Source organism: Arachis ipaensis, chromosome B5, assembly GCF_059453495.1.
Source record: "Arachis ipaensis isolate K30076 ecotype BB chromosome B5, ASM5945349v1, whole genome shotgun sequence".
NCBI classification, from domain to species: Eukaryota; Viridiplantae; Streptophyta; class Magnoliopsida; order Fabales; family Fabaceae; genus Arachis; species Arachis ipaensis.
In genome coordinates this window covers 121328061-121350802 of record NC_142440.1, presented here as the reverse complement: position 1 = coordinate 121350802, position 22742 = coordinate 121328061, and the positions used below count along the sequence as shown (strand labels likewise).

The 22742-nt window shown below is 41.5% G+C and overlaps 3 protein-coding genes across 3 annotated transcripts; 2 read left to right on the top strand and 1 right to left on the bottom strand.

Annotated features, from left to right (window-relative positions):
- Positions 1–455: 455 nt before the first annotated feature.
- Positions 456–1818, bottom strand: LOC107641989 (zinc finger protein JAGGED-like). The gene is made up of 4 exons (XM_016345334.3): positions 1562–1818; positions 1400–1479; positions 1198–1317; positions 456–1095 (listed from the first exon to the last, which is right to left on the bottom strand). Coding segments are annotated over exons 1-4 (708 nt in total). The 5' UTR covers positions 1564–1818; the 3' UTR covers positions 456–589.
- A 2787-nt stretch (positions 1819–4605) lies between these two features.
- On the top strand, positions 4606–8195 carry LOC107640889 (protein FAR1-RELATED SEQUENCE 5-like). Its single transcript, XM_016344393.2, has 2 exons — positions 4606–4674; positions 6828–8195. Exons 1-2 carry the CDS (start codon positions 4606–4608, stop codon positions 8193–8195), a joined length of 1437 nt encoding a protein of 478 aa, XP_016199879.2.
- Positions 8196–11508: 3313 nt separating this feature from the next.
- On the top strand, positions 11509–12671 carry LOC107640888 (protein FAR1-RELATED SEQUENCE 5-like). The gene is made up of 2 exons (XM_016344392.1): positions 11509–12528; positions 12615–12671. The coding sequence occupies exons 1-2, from the start codon at positions 11509–11511 to the stop codon at positions 12669–12671; spliced, it is 1077 nt and encodes a 358-aa protein (XP_016199878.1).
- Positions 12672–22742: the final 10071 nt, after the last annotated feature.

Genomic DNA, 22742 nt, shown 5'->3' with positions numbered 1-22742 from the left:
ATGGGTCTAAATTAAAGAGGAGTCGGAGTTGTGTGTATGTCATTACCCTAATTGTGCAGACATGTGTGACACTGATAGCATAAGCATTTCAAGAAATTAGAATGAGAGCAAGAGAGAAGAAGAGGAAGCGGCAAAGATTCAGGTAGTGAAAGTGAAACTGCGAAAGCCACCACCAATTAGAGTAAGAAAAGGGCAACACACACATTCAATGAATATAATAATAAGGCTATACATACAATGGTTTATTAGTTAGTTGTTAAAGTTGGAAAGAAGGAGAAGGAGAAGGAGGAGAAGAAGAGAAGAGGAAAACGAAGAAGCCAAAGTAGCTGAGCGTGTACATGAGCTCAAAAGCTGCAGCCAAGTCACTGTTGAGATAAAGAAAAGAAAAGAAAAGCAAACGAAACAAAGTAGTGATAACTTTCTCTCTCTTCTCACTCATGAGTCATGACCCCATCTGTCTTGTTATGTCTCTCTCTCATTCTCATACTGCATAGCATAGCATAGCATACTACAACTCTATTTCATAATCATCACTTACTCAAATATATATAATAAACAAAGAATCTCATCTCATCTCATATATATTATATTAGAACCCATCTTGAAACCGATTGATCGCTGAAGGAGGATCCAAACGATGATGAGGCTGTGATCCCGATGTTGATGATGATCTTCCCCAATTCAGCGACCCTTCCTGCTCCCTCTCCTTCCCTGCTTGTCCCACCACCGGTGCACCTATGCACGTGTAACTGCCTCCTCCTGCTCCTGCTGATGACTCTGCGGTGCTGAGGACATGGTCCACGTAGTAATCGTGAGGAGCCCCCGGGAAGGAGACCGGCGGTGGCCTGGATGGTGAAGCGTATAGATAGGGCTGATGATGAGATGCTGCAGCGGTTGATGACGTGGATGACGCAGAGAAGTATCTTGGGAATCTGAGAGTTGGGTCTTGACAGCATCTGAATTCAAAAGATGAATTAAGGAGAGGAAGAAGGAAATAATGGAAATGACAAACATACCCTAAGTGAGGTGGAGGTTGATGATGATCGTTACGAAACACCAGCTGACGGGCATGGTTCAGCGTCTCTGTTTCCCTCTCTGATGAAAATCAAATAATCTAAATAAATAAAAAGAAGCAAATAGCAGCTAGCAGGGCCCTCTGATCTCTTTAAAGTTTCAAGAAATAGAGTAGAGAGTAGCCTTGGCGGTGGCGGTTCATGTGTCCCCCAAGAGCCTGGGACTTGCAGAACTTGAGGGAACAAAATCTACACTCATACACCTTCCCACACTCCTCTTTTCCGCTTTTCTTTTTCCTGCAACCTGCACCCAATTAAACCAACTTCCACATATGTTTCACCTACCTAGCTAGTATAACAAAAATAAGACTAGGACAAGTATTTACCGGGAGAGAAGGTGTCTTGGAGGAGTTGTTTGCCATGATCTCTATTGTAGTCATCAGGCAAATTGTTAAGGTCTGGTCTCCTGTGAAGGAAACAAGTCATCACATGAATAGAAGAAAGAACCAGAGATAGAGTAGTAGTAGTAGTAGTGGGGGAAGACCTACATGGTACCGACACGCAGAGAGAGACAGAAAATATATATAAATATGAGGGGCAAGCCAGCCAGCCAGCACTCCTCTTTTCTTTCTTTCTTTCAGATGAAGGGAAGATAGAACTAAAAGCTTTTGCGAGACACACTTTCAGTTTGGAACTGCGATATAGAGGCTAGTTGAGTGATGGTAGAAGATAAAGAGCTTTGAAAGTTCTCTATCAATTCCTCTGCCACGCCACACACACAATTGAACGAACAATGGGACAGTGGGTCTCGTGACTTTAAAAAGAGTGGGTGAGTGTGGGAATTGAAGGCTCGCTTAATCACAAGTGTTTACTACTAATTATTCCAATCTAGTTTGGAAACTTAGGGAAGTAAGCCCAAAGAATTATATATACTTTTTCTGGCTCTATATAGTTTCTTTTGCCCTAGAGCTGAGGTTGATATTGAAATAATGGAAAAGAAAAATGGTTTTGCCAACAAAGGGTGGCAAAGCACACATGTTTGAGCATTAAAGTTTGCCCTAAGAATGAAAGAAGGCATTTATATAGGGTACGTGAACAATTTGCGTTGTTATTGTGCTAAAAGGAGGGGGGCATGTTCAATGCCTCCTTTCTGGGGTGTTAAATTCTACCCAGGGGACTTAGACTTGCTTCAACGAACGGTTGCTATCAGTATCTATCATTAGGGTTTTTGCAATCTAAGTTGAGATAGACTCAACCCCACATCTATTGTTTTATTCTTTGAAACTTATGCTATATCTCTTACATCACATATACATAGTCCTTTTCACTGCTCCTCTCTATGTATATATGCATACACATCCTAGCTAGTGCATTTCAATTTTTCTTCTCTATCCCATTATTCATCATCAGGACAATTCTAACTTATAATGCTTTGCAATTAATCCTTTCATTTTGGTAGATAATTATCAGAAAAAAAGTGTGAAATTGGTAGCAAATAAAAGCCAAAAGCAGTAGCTTAACTGTTTGAAATAAAATAATGGGGTTGGGACCATTGATTAATTAAAGCTGTGAGAGATGACTTAAATAATGGTTTAAGTTAAAGCAGGTGCTTAATAAATAAACTGGGCAAGTTAAAGCAAGCTTTGAAAGCAAGCAAGTTGTAGGTATTAGTATTTGACTATTTGTAAATGGCAAAAGCAGAAGAATAGATAGTTAGAAGCAATATTGTCCACAAGCCAGTGGTGATGAACTGAATAGTGGTTCGTTCGCCTTCACACTACTACACCTGAAATGGATATAAAGGAAAAAGAAGGGTAAGCATTAAAATCAGGTGATATTCATGGACCACACTAGCCTCATTGACTAGCTGCTAATTTGTACTATGAATGAAGGCCGTGGATTCAATTCATCATTTGTTTATTTAATTTATGTGACACACATACACATACACAAATAACAATAATTATTTGACTTGATTTTATTTTATAAAGAATCATGCAATGACCGCGCCCTATCTATCTGAATTCTGAAGATCTCTTGCAAGTGTACGTGTATTTGTGTGTATATATATGATTACTTTTCATGTGGTCCTTCAATATTTTAAGCAGTAAATCCAACAAACATCTCTTGTGTGTGCAGAAAGTCTAACAATGCAACTTACAAACCTGTAGAGGAAATTGTCTTCATCATGTTGCCTCCACTACCTTTAGTCCTCGACTTCAAGCAGTCAAAATTTTAATTGAAAAGTTCTTTCACTTATGATGACTCAACGTAACGTAACTGACATTATTATTAATACCTGCTTAATTAATTATTTTATGTAAACGGGTACCAAACCCCTTCATTATTTGTACTGCAAGGGAGACAAGGAAATATTCAAGATAAACGACACAAAATCAGAACCTCTTTTTAGGCCAATGCAATAATAACAAAATATATCAAAAGTGCACGTTTTCATTGTTCAAGAACCTTCACAATTCGCTTCATTCTATTAAATTGTAGTATGTTTTGAAACAAGGTAACAAAAATTACAAAGACATGGAATCTTGCTAAATTAAATTTTGAGCTGAGGGGTGTACGTACTTAAGAGTTTAATCATGCAGTTTGATCAGATTTTGAATCTAATTAAAACTACATGAAAAATAAAGGGTTAAGTACTGAAATCGTCCCTAAGGTCTGGGGTGAAAATCAAAATCGTCCCCAACCTTTTTTTGTTATTAAAATCATCCTCAACGTTACAAAACGTTATAAAATCGTCCTTTTCCACTTCAATTTTATTTTTTTTACCATATTACCCTTCATTAATAATAAAAATAATTAAAATTAATATTAAAAAATTAAAGCAAACTCCCCCCCCCCTCTCCCCTCCCGTAACTCCCTCACTATCACACCTACGCATCATGTTATGCATCATCTTCATCATCCTTATCAGCTTCTGTTCATAACTTCTGCATCTAGGCAACTTTCTTCCTCTCCCTCTTCTTTTTCTCATGGCCATCACCATTGATTCCAGAACTATCACACTTTCCTTCTCTCTAAATCACTATCGCACACCCACAAACTAAATTCAACAACAGCAACAATAAATTAACCAACAAATTCAGCAACATTAACACACATTTAGCAACAGCAACCACAAAATGAACAACATCAACAACAACATCCACAAAATAAATCAACAAAAATTTTAAATTTAACAACAATTCAGCAATCATCATCTGCAACTTCAGATCCAAATTCAATAGCAACAGAAATTAAAAAAATAAAAAAAAAGAAAGAATTTTTTTTTCCTGAAGAACAAAAAAAAGAGGGATTCGAGGCTGAAGACGACAAATTCGAAGACGCTTCTATCGATCCCACCACCCTCTGCTCTCCACCTTCCCAACCTCTCCCAACTGACCTCACTCCTCCTACCCGCATCGATCCCCATGGAAAGTGGTGAGCTCCAGGAAGCAAAACAGAGAATCAAAGAAGCATAACAGGAAGAAGAATAGATCTGAATCTAGAAGGAGCAATACGGCAAGAAGGCAGAACGGAGGCGCAACACTGCAGGAGGCAGAACGGAGGCGTGGCGCTGTGAGAGGAAGAACGCATGCCGGCGCTGCGAGAGAAAGAGCGCGACGGAGAAGGAGTCGGCGCCGAAGAAGAGTCAGAGAACATGGTTGTCGTCGAGGAGTAAGGATTGAGGTCGGTGATGGAAAGGGAGAAGAAGGTGGAGAAGGAGATGAGGAAGGTGAGGCCAACGTTAATGGAGGAAGGGTTGAGGTTGGTGATGGAAAGGGAGAAGCTAAAAAGGTGGAGAAGGAGGTGGGGGCGGAGATGATACGGTGGCGAAAAGAGAGAGAGGAAGAATTGGAGTTGTGGTTGGGAGGGAGGGTTCGAAGAGGGATAGGAAGAAGGAGATGAAAAGGAAGAGAGGGAGATACGGAAACAGGATGGGGGTTGGGGGAGGGGGGTGTTGGGTTTTTTTTTTTAATTTTATTTTTATTAATTTTAAGGGTAATTTGGTCAATAAAAAGAAATTAAAGTAAAAAAAGACGATTTTATAACGTTTTGTAATGTTGGGGATGATTTTAATAACAAAAAAAGGTCGGGGACGATTTTGATTTTCACCCCAGACCTTAGGGACGATTTCAGTACTTAACCCAAAAATAAATCATCATCAACAGCATCAAACAATTTGAATAGCTTTAGTTTAAAACTTAATATCCCAAATATAACTGACCATATAGTTTTATATTGCGAAACCGATATATAGTTTGGAAAGGAAAAACCCCTGTATGCAACAAGTATTCAAAATTTTCTTCTATAGGTCAAACTTGACCTCAAGCACACTTCCACATGCATGCTTAATTAAAGTAGCCACAATTTGGCCTATAATTCTTGGTGGATTCTATGGTATCTTTTATTGTGGTGTTTAAATTGTCTAACTTACTTTTATAATTAAAAAAATAAAATATATAAAATAAAAATAAAATTTTTAAAATTTTTAAAATTTATTAAATATTATTTCTTTGCCTTTTTTAGTAAGTTAGGCACCATGTCTTAGGCACTATAATATTCACCATAATTCTTTAGCTGATTAAAAGTAACAAACAAAATTGCTGCCTTAAGCTTTTTAGTAGAAGATTTCTAGTGTTAAAGAATTAAAATGAAGCTCTATATCTTCTCTCTTTACTTCAAGCAGTACAGTGTCCACTATTAATAAGAATATTTACATTCCAACTACCAAGACATAAATAGATATTTATCTGAGACAGGTTTGCAAAAGATAGAGATAAAATACTTAATTTTAACCAATTTAGTGATTAATTTATTAATATGTAATAATTTATTAATTAATCATAAATTTTTAAATATAATTTTAATTTACGATAGAAAAATTTCTATCTTACCGAATTCGATAATACTGTAAAACAAATAAATAGACATAGAATTTAAATGAATCACATATAATTAGAGATTCAATTAATTATTGATGATAAATTTATTTGTTTAAACAATATCTTTTATTATATTTATATATTATGTTATAAATGTTCAAAGGAGGAAATGCTCAAAGAGAGAGAGATGGCTGAGGCTATATATATATAGTGAAAGCATCACTACAATTATGGGCACGGATTCGGTACGCGGCTATACATAGCGCACCAAAATATCATTTTCTTGTTTGGCACACCGATCAGCCGAAGGAGGTAGGAATAAAAATGTATTATTTTGGTGGGTCTTTTCTACAATTTCGTATAAGTTAGAGGGGTACTTTTAGAATTTTTAAAATAAATACATTTAATTTAATGGTCAGAATTAGGTGGACAATCAGCATTTGGTTAACAACTATTACTGCCGCTAAGTTCCTCCTCCAGCCCAGGTTCTCTTCCTCCCCTTTCCCTCCCCTTTCCCCTCCGTCGCAATCGCACCCTCTTCCTCCCCCTTCCCCTCCGTCGCAATCGCACCCTCTTCCTCCCCTTTCCCTCTGACCCAATCGCACCGTCTCTTCTTATCTCCACCACCGACAACGACTGGAACCTTCACACTGAGCTAACTTCTTCTCCCACCCCACTCAGTGCTAACGAGTCTGTTCAGGCGGATGCAAGCACACAAACAGCCTCACCTCTGACGACGTCGGTTGTCTTCGGCAGTTGATGGCTTCGCCGTCTCCATCAATCGAAAGAAGGTACCCGTTGTATTATCACCATTCACTTGATTTACAAATATCCCCCTTTTTCTTCCTCATAGGACTACAATTTTCTTTGGAGGACATCCCCCAATTTTGCGTGTTTCGCTAAATTACCGCATTGTTGCTGTTTGGCACAGGTTTGCCGGGATGAAGATACCACTGGGGGCGTGCGTGTCGCCGATGAACCAGAAATGTCTGACGAAGCAGAGCACGGAGTTGGATCGTTTGAGGGCGAAGGCTCTGTAGGGATGGAGTCGGACGAGTACGACTTTCAGGAAGATGAAACAGAACACAACCATCATGCAGAGGCCGATGTCGACAATGGGGATGCGGTTGATTTGGAAGACAGTTTGGACGGCGCCGTAGGAATGTCTGACAATTATGCGGAAGACGAGTTTTACGCTGTTGATTCCGTGGAGTCGTTAGGTTGGATTGATTTTTTGAACTTGAGCGAGGAGGATGTTCTCCGATTTAATTTCGCAGATGTTGACATTGCATTTGAGTTCTACCAGCAATATGCAAAGCACCATGGCTTCGGGGCGAGACGTTCCAGAAGCGAAAAACGTGGCGAAGTAAGGATACGGCAGGAGTTCGTGTGCCACCGACAAGGGTACCGATCCCCGAAGTTCTACTCGATGCCTAACCGGCAAAAGAGGCCGAGGGCTGAGACACGTTGTGGATGCCCTGCAAGGATGCTACTCCACATGGACGATGAATCAGGACGTTGGCACGTTGCGTACTTTTCAGACGCGCATAACCACCACGTTCTTGAGTTGCGATTTTCTTCCATGCTCCCAGGCCATCGGAGGATGAGCGAAGCGGACATCGAGCAGATGAACGACATGCGCAAAGGGGGCATTAGCATCTCCCGAATCCACGATTTTATGGCGAGCCTAGCCGGCGGGTATCATAATGTCCCGTACACAACAAGGGACATGCACAATGTAAATGCGAAGCAACGAAGGGAGGGTGGCCTAGATGCGGAATCGTGCCTAAGGTATCTCCGAGAGTGCAAGACAAATGATCCAGCACTGTACTACAAGGAAGTTGTTGATGGTGAGGGCGTGTTGCAACATTTGTTTTGGTGTGACGGCACCAGCCAAATTGATTACCAGGTGTTTGGAGACGTGGTTGCATTTGATGCAACGTACAAGAAAAACGTTTACCTTTCACCTCTTGTAATATTCTCCGGTGTGAATCACCACAACCAAACGGTTGTCTTTGCCACTGCACTGGGGGCAGACGAGAAAGAAGAGACCTATGTCTGGCTGCTTCAACAGTTGCAAACTTCAATGAAAGGGAAGGCTCCCGTGTCCATAATAACCGACGATGACAGGCAAATGAAGTCTGCGATCGAGCAAGTTTTTCCAGAGGCTCACCATCGACTCTGCGCTTGGCATCTACTCCAAAACGCCACGAGCAACATCGGAAAGCCCAAATTCACACTACAAGAAAAAAGGCGTATTTGTAACAAAAAATATTGTTACAAAACGTCGATATTTTGACACAAAAGTTTTTTGTAACAAAAAAAGGGTCCATTGCAGTAAGTCCCGTTACAAAAAGTTTTTGTAACGAAAAATGGAACTGTTACAATTCAATACCATATTTTGTAACAATTTTTTCTGATACAAAAAACCAGAAGCCGTTACAAAAATGGTAACAAATTTTGATCTTGAAGGTATTTTTCGTGACAGTAAATTTTTTTTCTATCAAAAAAATTTGTTACAAAATGTAACATGATTTGGTAACATTTTTTTCTTCAGTTACGAAAGCGAATAAGTTATTTTGTAACAACTTTATTTTTATTACAAATTACGTGCATAATTTAGTAAATTAGTTTTTAAATTAACTAATATAATAACGCTTTTAATAAGCTAGTTTACATCTATTTAATATGCAAAAACATACATAAGTCAAACAAGATCCTTCTAGCTAAAATTGTCTTGAAACAAAATAACATTAGCTAGTGAGTACATAGATTAGTTCAACCAAAACATCAAAGTTCTAACATAAAAGTTCAACCAAAACATAAAAGTTCTAACATAGATTAGTGTCTCTATGCATCAAAACATTCTTGAGCCCTCAAGGTTGCATATGGTCACCCTTTCAGCACTCCTGTAAATAAGAAAAACCGAAACCAAAAAGTTAGAAACAAGATATAACACTATCTATCATTTTTCCACTAAGTTTTATCCAAAATGTTTATAAAAAATTCGGCAGAACCTCCCCTAAAAATTGGATATTTCCACCGTTCACGGTTCCAACAAACACAACCAATATGCAACTTATGTCTCAGCCATACCCAACCAAATTTATCAAAGCAATCAATAGGACATTTGTCATTTTTCAACCATGACACAAGTAAAATGTGATAAAAAGATCCATATACAAATTAAAGTATACTAATATAAAATGGGAATCATCTACAAAAATATATTAAAAACATAAGCAACTTTAGGAGTACCTTTAGGGTCTAGTTTGTTTCATTGTCAAAGCGCGCTATGAGAGAGTTGACAATAGCTTGTTGAGCTTCCAATTGAGCTTTCATTTGAGCTAATTCTTCCTCTTGCCGTGTTCGTTGCTCTTCAAGTTTTTCTTTGAGCACATTTATTTCCTTTGTTAGCTCCTCACGGTCTTGCATTGCCTCTTGAAGTTGTGCTTGAATCCTTAACTTAGACTTTGAAGCCTTTATGCCATAACTTGCACCACTTTTGTCACCTCTCACAATTAGAAAAGCTTCATTTGGAGTGAGAGGATTTTCCAAATCATAGGAGTCATCAAGCATAGTGCTAATGTCATCCTACACAATCCAATTTGTAATTTGAAAATGGAGATAATATTTAACTTCCATGCAACAAAAAGAGGAAAAGCTTAAGAATGTTACATCAATTTGTTTAGCTTTTTCATTCACCCATTCTCCATTACTCTTTTGATGAGTAATTTGCCATAATTCTTGAATGTCAGGCTCGACACCGGTTCTAGGATGGCGCTGCAAATTTTTTGGAAGTGTAAAATATAGCATGTAGTTAAGTGCAAACATGACATAGCAAAAAATAGAAGACCAAATTAAAACTTTAAGACTATTTATCCGATCACGTCTAACAACTTGAAATGTCTTTCGACCAACAATATGGGGTACAATATGATGCTTTCTATTATCTTTGTTTCTTAAACTTTTTTCCTATAGAAGACCAAACTCACAAAAGACAAAAGGAGGTCAGCTATAATAATTTGCATTGACCTAAAATAGCAAAACAACATAAAAAAAACCTCAATGGTTGTCACAATAAAAATTTTAAACCTGAAAAGAAGGACTTCCAAAGTAGGACACCAAAGTCTCCCATGTCTCCGGTAGAACATTGTTTGGTGGATTTTGAAGGCGCTCCTCATCAATTTGATACAACTCATAGTGCTCACGCAATCTTGAGCGCCAACTTCGATAACATATGTTAGCCTTAGCTAAAATCATATTGCGCATTACTTGCGTATCAGCTATATCAAACTTTTCCTACAAATGATTTGTCAAAGTTAGTTAGCAGAAATAACTTCTATAATAAACTGAATAACAGAAAATATAAATATCTATTACCAAAACGATGTCGCATATTTTTTGCTTGACATCATCTCCAACTTGGCTCCATTTCTCTACATCCAAAGGAGCATTTTGTCTTGTAACGATACCCACTTCAGATGCAAACAAATCAGCATGGATGCCATTAGGAGCTAAGTTCTCCAAAGAGATCGGCAATTCCAATTTTCCATTTGTCTTTGTTTTGATAACCCTATTTGTTGCAATCCCACGCGAAGGTCCCCTTTTACCAATACGCCTATCAATAGGGGCAGTGGGTGGTGCTGAAGTAGTGTCTGCCGGGGCTGGGACAGATGATGCAGGGGCTGGGGCAGGGGCTGCATGGGCTGCCAGGGCTGGGGCAGGGTCTGCCAGGGCTGCAGGGGCTGCCGGGGCTGGGACAGATGCTGCAGGGGCTGCAGGGGCTACAGAGGCTGGGATAGGTGCTGCAGGGGCTGCCGGGGCTGGGGCGGGGGTAGGAGCACGCGCTGCAGGGGCCGTGGCAGGTGCTCGTGGTGTATAACCAGATGCAGCAGCCCTTGTCAATCTCCGTGTAGCCATTATGTTACGCAATCTACAATAAAGTTAACAGAGATAAAATTAGAAAAATGAAATAAAAAAATAGCAACATCGTTTAATATACAATTACACAAAGGAAAGCACATCAATAAAAGTTGGTACTTGATTCAAAATATATTATAGTTTTCAAAAAAGTTAAACAAGTGGAATAAAGATTGAAGAACTTAGCAGAGGCAAAGGACAACGCCGGATGAGCAGAGCAGCATAAACTATCCTAGATTAATGCAATGTAAAATACACAAAATTATTAACAGAATTTAAACAATATCTCTATGTTACTAAGGATCAAATAGTTACCTACTTTACTCAATTCACAAACACAAAAGTATAAAAAAAATATTGGAACAGAATAAAAAGAAAGCATAAGCTAATAACACTAATATAGTCAAACAGATATAAAAACTAATATTTTCAGTCACAACATCAGCAGAATCAAGGTTCAATACTACTTTTAACTGGACTTACCTTCAGCAGAGGAGATGAGCAGAGCAGACCGCCAGCAGACCAATGAAACACGGCTGAACCAGAAGAAATTGAAGACTACAACACAACACCAGAAGAAGACCCTTTTTAAAAAATTCATCATTTCACTATCAAGCTAGAAGACAAACTTTAGGGATTGCATGCTTGGCGACTACGAGGTCTGAACATTCCAGAGAAAGTGGTTTGAGATGGTTGAGAAATTTGGCGTCGCCGATAAAAAATGGGTACAGGACATGTACGAGAGAAGGCACAGTTGGGCCACAGCACACATACGGGGAAAGTTCTTTGCCGGATTTCGAACAACATCAAGGTGCGAGGGCTTGCACGCTGTGATATCACGGTATATTAAGTCTCGATACAGCTACACTGAGTTTTTACGTCATTTCCATCGATGCTTGATGTTCGTGCGTGCAAAGGAGCTGGAGGCTGATTTTGAGTGTGCAAAGGGTGACCCTGTTATGACCACCAACCTGAAACAGCTGGAGCGGAGTGCAGCCGAGAACTACACTCGTGCAATATTTTATTTGTTTGTTCCCATTCTTGACAGGGCCTGTGCAATGAGGGTGGTTAACTCTGAAGACAATGGTTCCTATTTTATCCACACCGTCTCTCGATACGGCACTCCGGGAAAGGATTGGCGTGTTGTTACAACGTCTGATACGAGGGAGGTCCGATGCACATGCATGAGAATGGAATGTTTCGGGGTCCCCTGTGAACATATAATTGCGATGCTTGTTCTTAACAATGTTCATGAGATCCCGAGGTCTCTGATATTGCCGAGATGGACCAAGGATGCAAAGCTTGTGGCGGTGCAGTCGATGGGCGTGATTTGGGATTCTGTACAACTGACACAACACTGGTGCCTGATGGATTGGTACCGGAAAGTGTGCAAGATTGCATGTCACAACACTGAAAAGTTCCAGTTTGCAAGAGACATTGCCATGCTGATGCTGAAGCACTTCGAGAACGAAGATGCAGGAGACACCAGTTTTCCACCCGAGGGGCCACCTACCGAGGGTGGCAGTGGCCCGGCGCGGAATCCACCCAGGCGCAATACAAAGGGTAACGGTGCTCATGGTGGAAAGAAAATCCAGCGATGTCGTTTGTGCCGGGAGGTGGGACACAACAGGACGACGTTTCCAGACCGCCGCACAATGGAGTCATCCAGCGCAGTTGCAGATGACATGGATTCGATGGACACTGACATGGTGGGTTAGTCGCTTTATAGATGATCTAGTTAAGTTTTCTGCCCTGTTAAATGGTTCTAATCATTTGTTTTTCACATTGGAGTCAGCTCTATGATAACCTATCCGGCGATCTGTATGCGACCGCCAAGATTCCTTCGTTCTAATGCTCCGATAGTGACACGCAGGCTGGGTTTCCTTCGTCACGACTGTGTGTTGCAACGGTAGGTTGGTCGAATCCTTTCACATTCTCCGGTAGGCTATAGCCGTACACAGAATATTGTCTCCATTTCATCTGGGTACAGAACCGTCTATATGTCGTCGACCTTAAAACAAGTTTTTGCTATGTTGGCTTTCGTTGGTATGTTGGCTTTTGTATGGTAAGTGGATATTTTGTATGTAACGTTTATGTGGATATTTTGGTTGTAACGTTTAGTGGATATTCAGATGGATGTCTCCTAAAAAAACTCTCGTCGTCCGCCTCTTTGCAGCAGACATTCGGAACTGGTTACGTCTTGTACTACCTTGTGTGTTCATTGGAAAATCCATGTGGTTCAATCGCGGTTTTGAAATTCTTTGTAAAGGATCATGGCTTCTGGATGTAATTTAAAACACACGCTTAAAACACCGGACGTGATGAATAAAATGCACTAAATGAAGCACGGCAACAAATCTGAATCAATACTAAATGAAGCACGGCAACAACTCTAAATCAATAAACAACCACTACTAATTCTCATTTTTAGGGTATTAACAAGTCAGTGTGAAGTTTCAAAATTCAAAATTCAAACATACAAAAGGTAGGTAAAGTGAATCGAATTACATTCAAGATTCACATCTTCAAATTACATTCAAACTTCACAGGCACTAATTGACATACATTTCTAATATGGGAGATCAGTCTATTTGCAATGCTACGCGCACATTAACAACAGAAACGATTATCGTGTTTATCATCTAAAGCATAAGTTAATGAGGGCAAGGTAGAATTGTATGCCTGGAAATATAATGTAGATTAAAGATACAGATATATGGACATGCAGCTTGCATCATTGTATTTGACAAACTGAGGCAAGAAAACACCATGGACCGATCGAGTTACTTTGATTGGGTTGGGGGGCGGTGGCTGGGGGGTTTAGGATACAGGAGTTCTCAATATATATGCAGCCAGTAGTCCTGCGGCGCCAGCCGCTTGAAGACACACACATGGCCGTGTCTTAGTTGACATGCTGTTGCTAAGGCACATCAGCCCATTCCAAAACATCCGTTCGTCCTCCCGACATAGTGCGTATACTGAACGGTCCAGCGCCCCTCTCGTTGGTAATCGAAATTGGGCTATCCTCGTATACTCCCGGCAGAGGGGGACATTCGACTGGAAACGAGGACATATTTTTTAGGGTGAGAGCAATGAAATAATTGAATAGAACAATAGTACCGGAAATAGTTGCCGTTAAAAATAATTGTCGGCACACTTACGAGAAAACAGGTTGCCAGGCGGTGCACGATTGGACTGACAAAGAACGGATTGGTCGATCTGAACCCATCGGCTATGTGCATTGACTTGGGGGCCGTCGGATAGCTTATACAAGTGGAGTCCGTCCCCGGCTCCGCATGGGCCAAGTAGTTGATTTCCATTGTATGGCCGTTGAAGAACATGACATACATGGTGTTTTGAGCTTCGTGATAACGAAACAGCACCATCCACTGATCTCTTAGTCCGTAGTGTTTCCGGACAGCATCTCATCCTCCATGAAGCACGATCCTTCCATTAGGTTCCATATTCCAGCCCACGCGATGACGATGTCCTGTAGGCGTTATTAGAGTCAGGGGTCGCGGTAGGGACCGGCTATAATCCCACGAGAAGCGTAGCGGGAGCATCTGTAGCGGATGGTGGAAAAAAAAGGTTTACAATGTGTCACACTCACACATGGATGGATTGATGATTGCAGGTAGTAAAGGAATTGAAATTGGCGTCTATACCAGTGTATCAGGGTCGTTCACCGGGATTATTGCGAAGAACTGGACTGTATAGTTGCCATGTGCGGGGATTGCTGGAAGACTTCCGTTACGCAAGTTTCTGGTACAACGTAAAACAGCATAAAACAAACGCCTTAGCCGAGTGCATACAGAAAACCCGCTAGAATAATCTTGTTACCTTCCATAGTTGATCTCGCAGTATCTTGCGTCATGGATGGCCACATAGAAAAACTTTGGTTGGTGATACGAAAATAGCATTGTGTTACCGATTCGAAGATGGTAGTGTTCGTAAAAGGCTCGCCACCCTCCGGTGAAGACGATTCGATGCGGATGCTCCTCCTCGACAACCCAGGAGATGCTCCACGACTGACCATTTGTGGTACTTATCTCGACGGGATTGCTCATGTTCTCCCGGACAGCGTTGGAGAAGGGCGCTAGCATTCTTTACACGAGTAAGAAATCGATATTGATGTGGGCTTGCATGCGGGCCTTGGGGATATGGTAGTAGAACAAAAAAAATGAAAACTTACAAATTGATTCTCCGTGTTGGGGATTATGAATCTGAAGAAGCGGAAATCAGCGAGCGTCGACATTGTCATACCTCGCCTGTGATTTCTTTGATAGTTTTCGGTTCTTTACTACCGGAAGTTTTTGAGTCTCCAACAATGGCTTCCCTTCTTCGAAAAGTTTGCATTTTTTTTTGGTAAATGAGAAACATACGCACGTTAAATAGGCGAGACAACTCCCGCCTTTTTAAGTTTTTTTTAATAAATAACTATTAAACCTTATTAGACTGGGCATTAATGGGACATTAATATTGGTGCAATTACCAAGGGCAATAACCGGATTTCAAAAAAAGCGCTAACCACCGAATGAGTTCAAGATTTAAGCATAGCCTTAATTAAATGTTATCATTCAATCATTTATTCCATTGCGTGGGTCAGCGAATAGTCACTTCGTATTGGCAGCCTTGCATTGGCGATGGATGGACGGATTGATCTAGGCGATGGAAGCAGGTAAGTTGTTCATAATTACTTTTTTTTGGTATATTTACGGTTTTTAAATTTTTTTTCTTGGAAGATAACTTTTTTTTTTGACATGTTGGAAAATAACATTTTTTTTGGACTTGGTGTTGGGCCAGAGAAACTGACTCGACCCAAAACCCAGAAACGGAACTCGCATAGCGACACAACCCCTAATGCCCGACCCTAATTGAAGCTACTCTCCTCTTCATCCAAGGCAAAACTCATGGCTCCGCCGATGTCAATTCCACCTCCGATCGAAGCTCGGAGGAATCGAAAAACTTGATGCATGGTGGTGATGACACAGCCGATCATCCTCAGCGAATATGCATGCTGGAAAATAACATGATATAACATAAAGGGCCCAACATAAAGATACAATAACAGTTATAGGATATATGGCCAATGATATAATCAGCCCACGAATACTGTCTGTCCATTGAGGAGACCCAACAATGTCACATAACATAACCGGTATCAATGCATCCAAAAACCAAAAAAATTGCAGTGGAAGGAAAAAAACGTTGTATTCGGCCCCTTCACACGTTTCTTAGACACGGTTCCCCCGTCCTGGCCGCTTCCGCCGCCTTCGCAAGCAATGCACCACTTTCCTCGTTGCATCTTCCCGTTAGCAGTGCAATTGCCATTTTGATCCTGATCTTCTCTTCGTCCAGCTGCAATGGTCAACGCGGTGTTTATTAGAGACACACAGTGCAATTGCATTCTACCTGTATGCAAGCATTAACTTACAATTGGCAACACCGCATGGGTGAACCTCCGTCCCATTGCCATCCACTGCATGACCCAAAAGCCAGAGTCTGTACTGCTGCTGTTTTTTGGCACTCCCGGTGCGGCCATGATGTCCAAACTGGAAAACTCGGAGCGCTCTTAGAGTGTGAGTTTTTAGACCCGTCAGTTGCAACGATTCCATCCAGCGCAGTCAGCTGGCACAGATTCGCCAAGATAATAAATATTAGCGTATTCGGATAGGACGCTGAATTAACCTATGTGCGTCGCTTACCATGCATTGTATGACACGTCTCCTTCTTGCCTTTGATTCTTTAGTTGCATTCGTGTCAAATTGGAAGACCTGCCTCTCCGACAGGTCAACCACAGCCAAGAACCAATGCTTCTCACAGTCTTCTTCCAGTACTGGCATATAAACCTGCGATTGATGGAAAAAGCCGAATACGATAAGAGAGTCATAATTCACTCCGCCCAGGTTCAGAACTTGCGTACAATAATCTTATCGGTCGGTAGCTTACAAGGCGCAGGTCTTCTGTCGGGTGTATGTGGTCATTGCCGTATCGCTGCGCCAAAATTTCAGGGTGGACGCCGTCCATTACATCGGCCTGGTTACTCAGGGAGTATTCAGAAGTTGAAACAAGTCACCGTGCATGTCAACGATACATGGTTCATGTTAAAACAGAGAACGTTAAATCATAGTTATGCATTCAAATAAATTTCCGAATTAGGATTTGGGCGTACCGCAAAATTAGGATGCAAGCACCACACCGCTCGAGGGTGATCTCCATCGGTTTCTCCCTCCGATGCAACCATGATCGTGAACAACTCCATTATCTGCAAATCATACCCAACACAAAAAAAAATCAGACTTCGAATGGAAATAATAAACACGGGTCAGCGGAAAAAAATCCATTAATTTGAAGAGGATATGATGGATTGCCACATGCCTTCGCAGTTGGTTGCCGTCTGTCTAACAGGCATCCCATGTCAGAACGAGTTGCATGTTGCGACCCGACACGTACAACGATCTCCCTGCCGTCAACAAATGAAAGATGTTACACACGCTAGCCCAATTTAACTGCGGCCCTCCGGCACTAATGACGCCACACGGCAGATTCAGTCGTTGATGTTCAGATTGAATACTTACGTGGGGTCGGCATAATGGTCGTAGACGTACTTACAGATGTCCATATCGTGCTGAGAGATGGGCCATGCGTTGGTGGTGTTTGTTCCCTTCTTGGTCAAGTTTGACGGGGTCGTCGCGGGATCTGCTTATAGGTGTCGGCTGTCCGTCCGTGGCCGCTTTCCGGCTTCGATGAGCTCTCGTCGGATGACATCATCGTGTTAAAGGGAAAACTACCTTTTCTGTTTTGCGTTGGCTGCAGTCCATTGTGCCCTGTCGGGTTGTCGGCATTGTTGCTTCGTTGGGGCGATATAGTTGCCCGGTTACCCCCGTATACCTTCTCCTTTAATCGAGTGAAGAAGAATGTGGCCTTGCCACCCTTTGGCCCATGTTCGATGCCGTGCGTGTTTGACCTGCACATCTTTGGGTACATGGCCCGTTTCTGATCGTCGTCGTCATCGTAAACAGATATGTCGACGTCTTCGCCGCTGCTTTTTCTAGACGACTGATGCAGTCTCTTCCTAATCGCTCCTGGAAGCATCAACTGTCTACAGTTGGGAATGGAGGCGCGTGACATCGGGTTGTGCATGTGTTCCCTGTCGGCGACCGGTATTCTTTGTTTCTCAATCCGATTTCCATCGGACGTTGCGTTGACTTTATTCGCAGGTCTCTTTTGCGCCTCGGTGATAGGCTCTCTGAGACCGCCCACCAACAACCGAATCGTCACCATTTCCGCTTCGACCCTGTCCATTCGGCGTTGCGTGTTCTTCCATGGAAAATCGTAACAGATCTGTCAGATGGTTGGAGTTACCGAAACAGTTAGAGCGGAAATTGAGACGGGTGTTACCAACCTTTGTGTTCTCGAGCACCTCTCTCATTATTTCCAGCAACGCGTCGTTTGAAGTGTTGTCGTCTGGGTTCGGTGTTCTCTGGTCCTCCTGGCATTGGGCGCTTGTTAGTACGTTGTGGTATACAACTAACTCAGTAGATTCGGGAGCAACATAAGCATAACTTAAAAATAAATAAATAAAAAGTCAAAACAGGCCAATACACCACAATCGTACCTGGGCCGTGTCGTCGTTCACGTTGTTGAATACACGTGTGTCCCATGATCGGCCATTGTTAGTTGCAGTATCGGTCGTCGGCATCCGATGGGTTGGTCCGCGTTGGTTGTGCGTGGGGATGGTTGTGTTTTGGCGATGGCTTGATTTGTGAAGAGGATGGAATCGGCTAGCTTTTGCCTGGTCAAAAAGTTGGGTCTGCAGACACCTTCCTTGGACTATGAAGACGGTCAGCTCCATCGAGGCAGGATGCATCACATGCGTTTAAAATTGCACCCGTTAGGCAACCTCGGGTGCCGTCCAATGTTCAAGCCTTTGCAAATTGCTTCCTAACATAGCAAAATGTGACCTGCCATTGCATGAGATCAGTAGCGTCTGCACACGGCGATACGATATTAAAATCTATTGTAATTAAATTGTGTGGCATGTAAAGGATAAAAACTTAATAAGTAAAATGACAAAAATTCTAATGAGAACATTTAACATTGTTATTATTACGTGAAGTGTAAGGCCAAGGGGTTGATTTTTTTTTATACTTTTTAAGAGACATAAAACGTCACCGCTGTTTGCTATGAAAAAATAATTTTTAAATTTATTAAATACAAAACGTTGATGCAGTTTTTTATTTTAAAAAATAGAAGATTTATATTTTTTAATTTGACATTTTGATAGATTACACGAATATGCTAAATTTTTTTTATATTAGTTTATTATTGGTGTACTTTATTAATATTATGATGTTTTGGTGTAGGATAAAAAGAAATTGTGAGTAACAATTTTAAATAGGACAAAAAAAAAGTTAACAGAAATCCTGAATTACGATATCAAACAAGACAAAAAAAATAAGACAAGGAGAACGATCTATTTTCTTCTTATTATTTATTCTACATAATAAATTAATAATGACGCGTTAAAGTTAATAATCCAAAATGATAAGAATCAATAACTTATAATAATGTAAACGCTGATTTTTTTTAATTGTTACAAAGATGTTAAATACAATTTCTTGGAACTTTGATGAATTATACCAATACAGACCTAATATTAAAAAAAAATTCAGATATACGTGATCGTCTCACACAAGCGGCCGCTCTTTCAGGGAATTAGCGAGCCCACCCCCACAATTAAAGAACGCTGAAGGGAAATGTTACTCGGCCACTCACCTTTGAATGCGGTGACTCTGCGTCGGCTAACAAAATTAATCTGATCCAACGAAATCTCCGTCACAGAGGTACCGTTAGCACCTGTTGCTACCCGTCTATGAATATTTTCTCGTACTGTGATCATACGATCACCCATGATCGTCACAGGATTCCATGGAACACCCAACTGACCACCAACTCCTAGCTTGATGAATGGGACCACGCACATTGACTCCAAGTCAATCTTGCACCATATGGTCGATAGTCCGTGCGGGGATCGTTCACAGCCGACCAGATGTGGGATGCCGTCGAGCACACGCATCGCCTGCACGTGCTGAATTGAGCTACGATTTATCCTTATCTTGTTCAATAGAAGGTTGCATGCATCCAGAACAACCACATGCGTTGCAACCGTGGCATCACGTCCTCCCCAGTTGACCCACAAGGCCTTACCAAGGTGGAAGACTGAGCTCGCACCGAGATGAGTGAGATGCAAATCGTTAATGTACTCGTGTTTCCAGAATCCATCTGCGGAATTGAAAACATTGCAGTGCAAAAACCTGTTTCTGAGATGCCTCTTTGAAATTTGGACGACGTAGTAATTTTCAACTCCCGCCCGATAACCAAATGCGTATCCGATAACGGCCTGTTTCCATAGGGTGTCTGTCGGATCATCCAGTTGCCGAGCTACTCACAACAATGGGTTCCATACCAACAGACCCGTATCAAAACTAGCCCGGCTATACCGGACACAGATCATACCGCAATCGGAGCCGATGACACTCCACCATCCACGATGACCCAGCTGTTCTGGCATTGGCGCGGGTACTCTTCCTCCGTGTAGACAGTCCACAAGACAGAAATATACTCTTGAACAGTGCGTCTCCTGGTCACCAATCTGGAGCAACACCTTCTGGTGTTTCCCGATGTTTGTGATCGTGTTGTCCCTCCTAAACTTGTCGGACGACAGTCGGACACGCCAAGTTGTGTTTGCGGCTCTGCATCTCGTCGCCGTCTTCGGGTCTGTCCGGGTGAATATCTCCATCAATATATCGTCCGAAAAGACCTGGACACCTATTTCACCCAACGACTCCGCCAACTGAGTTGCCATAATCTCAGCTGCTTTCCTTCTCTGCTTTTTTTTTTAAAATGTCGTGACTTAGAACGTCCAGAACAAAATGGAGTAAACAACTAAGAGATGCGTGTAATATACACTTCCTTATCGCTCTGGCGCGCGGCTGTGCATCATGATGGGTCTGTCACTCACGTCACATAAAAAAACGTAAATGCCCCTTAAATACAAAAAAATATGAAACACCTCATTAAGTAACATCGTCTTTCAATGAATAACAAGAGATTAGGTGACAATAAATTTGTTTTATTTCAGTTTCAATCAACCTACGGCGATTGCATTGGGAAGAGTCCCGCAATAATGACCATGGAAAGCCTTTTTTATTTTTTTTTAAAACGTTACTTTGGGCCAGCAGTCCGAAACGATTCAAAACAGTAGAAAGATATATACGTATGAATTATTTTTTTTGTAACATTTTTCGTAGAGAAAGATTATACCAAACGGAGAAAACAGGCCACATATTTAATGTTAATGGTTTGAAATTTGAATCGTCAGCTAACAACTCCATGGGGGAAGATGCCTCCGCCCTGTGGCTAGGGGCTTTAATCGACCGTTCCCTGCCAGGTTGGCGTCACAGGTGTCAGTCAACAAGAAGACCGTTGGAATGCAAGGACATGGTTCCATTAGCAGAGAGGTAAATATGAACCCTCGTTGTGCACTGATTTTTCAAAATCCACTCTTTCACTCTCCCCGTGAACTATTGAACACACAATGCAGGGATCCTCTTCCATAAGCTCCTCCTCCGTCGATGCACCGACGCCTCGCTGTCACTGTGGCGTGACATCGCCAATCAGAACCGCTTGGAGATCTAACTATCCAGGCAGAAGGTTTTATGGATGTTCTGGGTACGGAACCAGCAGGAAATGCTCGTTCTTTCAGTGGTACGATCCAGAGCCCCCGGCTCATTATTCCGATGTCATTCGCAGGTTGCTGGAAACGAACGAGTGCATTAGAAGTGAGAACACAGAGTTGAAGAAGACAAGACAGGAACTCCTAGACGAGCTGCGTCATTTGCAACAGAGTGTGCATGAAACAAGGGCAGAGCTCGAGGTTGCCATTGCAGCCTCTATGGACATGGAAGACAACATGGTTGCGAGTGTCGCGACGACGAGGAGGCGTGGGGTTGTGATCATCGTGCTGATATCCGTGATCGTTTTGTTGGTTTTCTTTTTCCGATCGAAGTCGCTAGCTGACCCTTTTTTTTTTCTGTCTTCACGACTGGAGAACATAATTAATTCAATTAATTTGTTTAGCCTTATTTGTAGCGTGGATTTGATTGCATTGGCACTGTGTTTTTAATATAATTTTCGTTTCCCCTATGCATTCTACTAAGTAAAATAAACCGCGATACACATCAATCCATTGGAAAAACATAATCTAAACATACCCGGAATACAAACAATGATTACACTTGGTCCATACGTACTCGCGACGGATTTCCGGAATGACAGCCTACTTGCCGCATATGCGATCGAATCACACAAGCGGCCGCTCCGTCAGGGAACTAGACAACCCACCCCCACAATTATAACGCGCTAAAGAGACATGTCTCTCGGCCACTCACCTTTGAATGCGGTGACTCTGTGTCGGCTTACAAAATTAATCTGCTTATCTTCAATTGTTAATCGGTTTATCCTTCCTCGCCAGTGAGTATCACACGAAAAGAACAAAATTTCTGAGTTATTTTCATTTTGAGTGCCGTTGATTCGGAAGATTAATATTCTATGCTTCGTAGCCAGTATAAATTCGTTTAATCCAGATGCAGTTAACAATCAATATCTTCTCATCTCCTTGCTTATTAGTAATAATTTGAATTGATTTAAATTGAAACAAATATTACCTAAACATACACAAAACACACTTTTCGGCGACTCCCCATTGACTTACCAGTTTTGTGGGCTGTTTTTTATGAATTAAATGTGACGGTATCAGATAGTTCACAGTCCCAATCAAAAAATGGGGGATGAAAATCATCCAATATAAAACAATTCATCTGAGGGGTTGATACATAAATAGGGAATTATCTTGCGTTGT

Coding starts and splice junctions, on each gene's coding strand:
- LOC107640889 (XM_016344393.2), top strand. CDS start 4,606: ATGCCGGCGCTGCGAGAGAAAGAGCGCGACGGAGAAGGAGTCGGCGCC. Junction 4,675..6,827: donor AAGAAGAGTCAGAGAACATG/GTTGTCGTCGAG, acceptor TGTTTGGCACAG/GTTTGCCGGGATGAAGATAC.
- LOC107640888 (XM_016344392.1), top strand. CDS start 11,509: ATGGTTGAGAAATTTGGCGTCGCCGATAAAAAATGGGTACAGGACATG. Junction 12,529..12,614: donor ATTCGATGGACACTGACATG/GTGGGTTAGTCG, acceptor CATTGGAGTCAG/CTCTATGATAACCTATCCGG.
- LOC107641989 (XM_016345334.3), bottom strand. Junction 1,318..1,399: donor CCAAGACACCTTCTCTCCCG/GTAAATACTTGT, acceptor AATTGGGTGCAG/GTTGCAGGAAAAAGAAAAGC. Junction 1,096..1,197: donor CATGAACCGCCACCGCCAAG/GCTACTCTCTAC, acceptor GATTTTCATCAG/AGAGGGAAACAGAGACGCTG.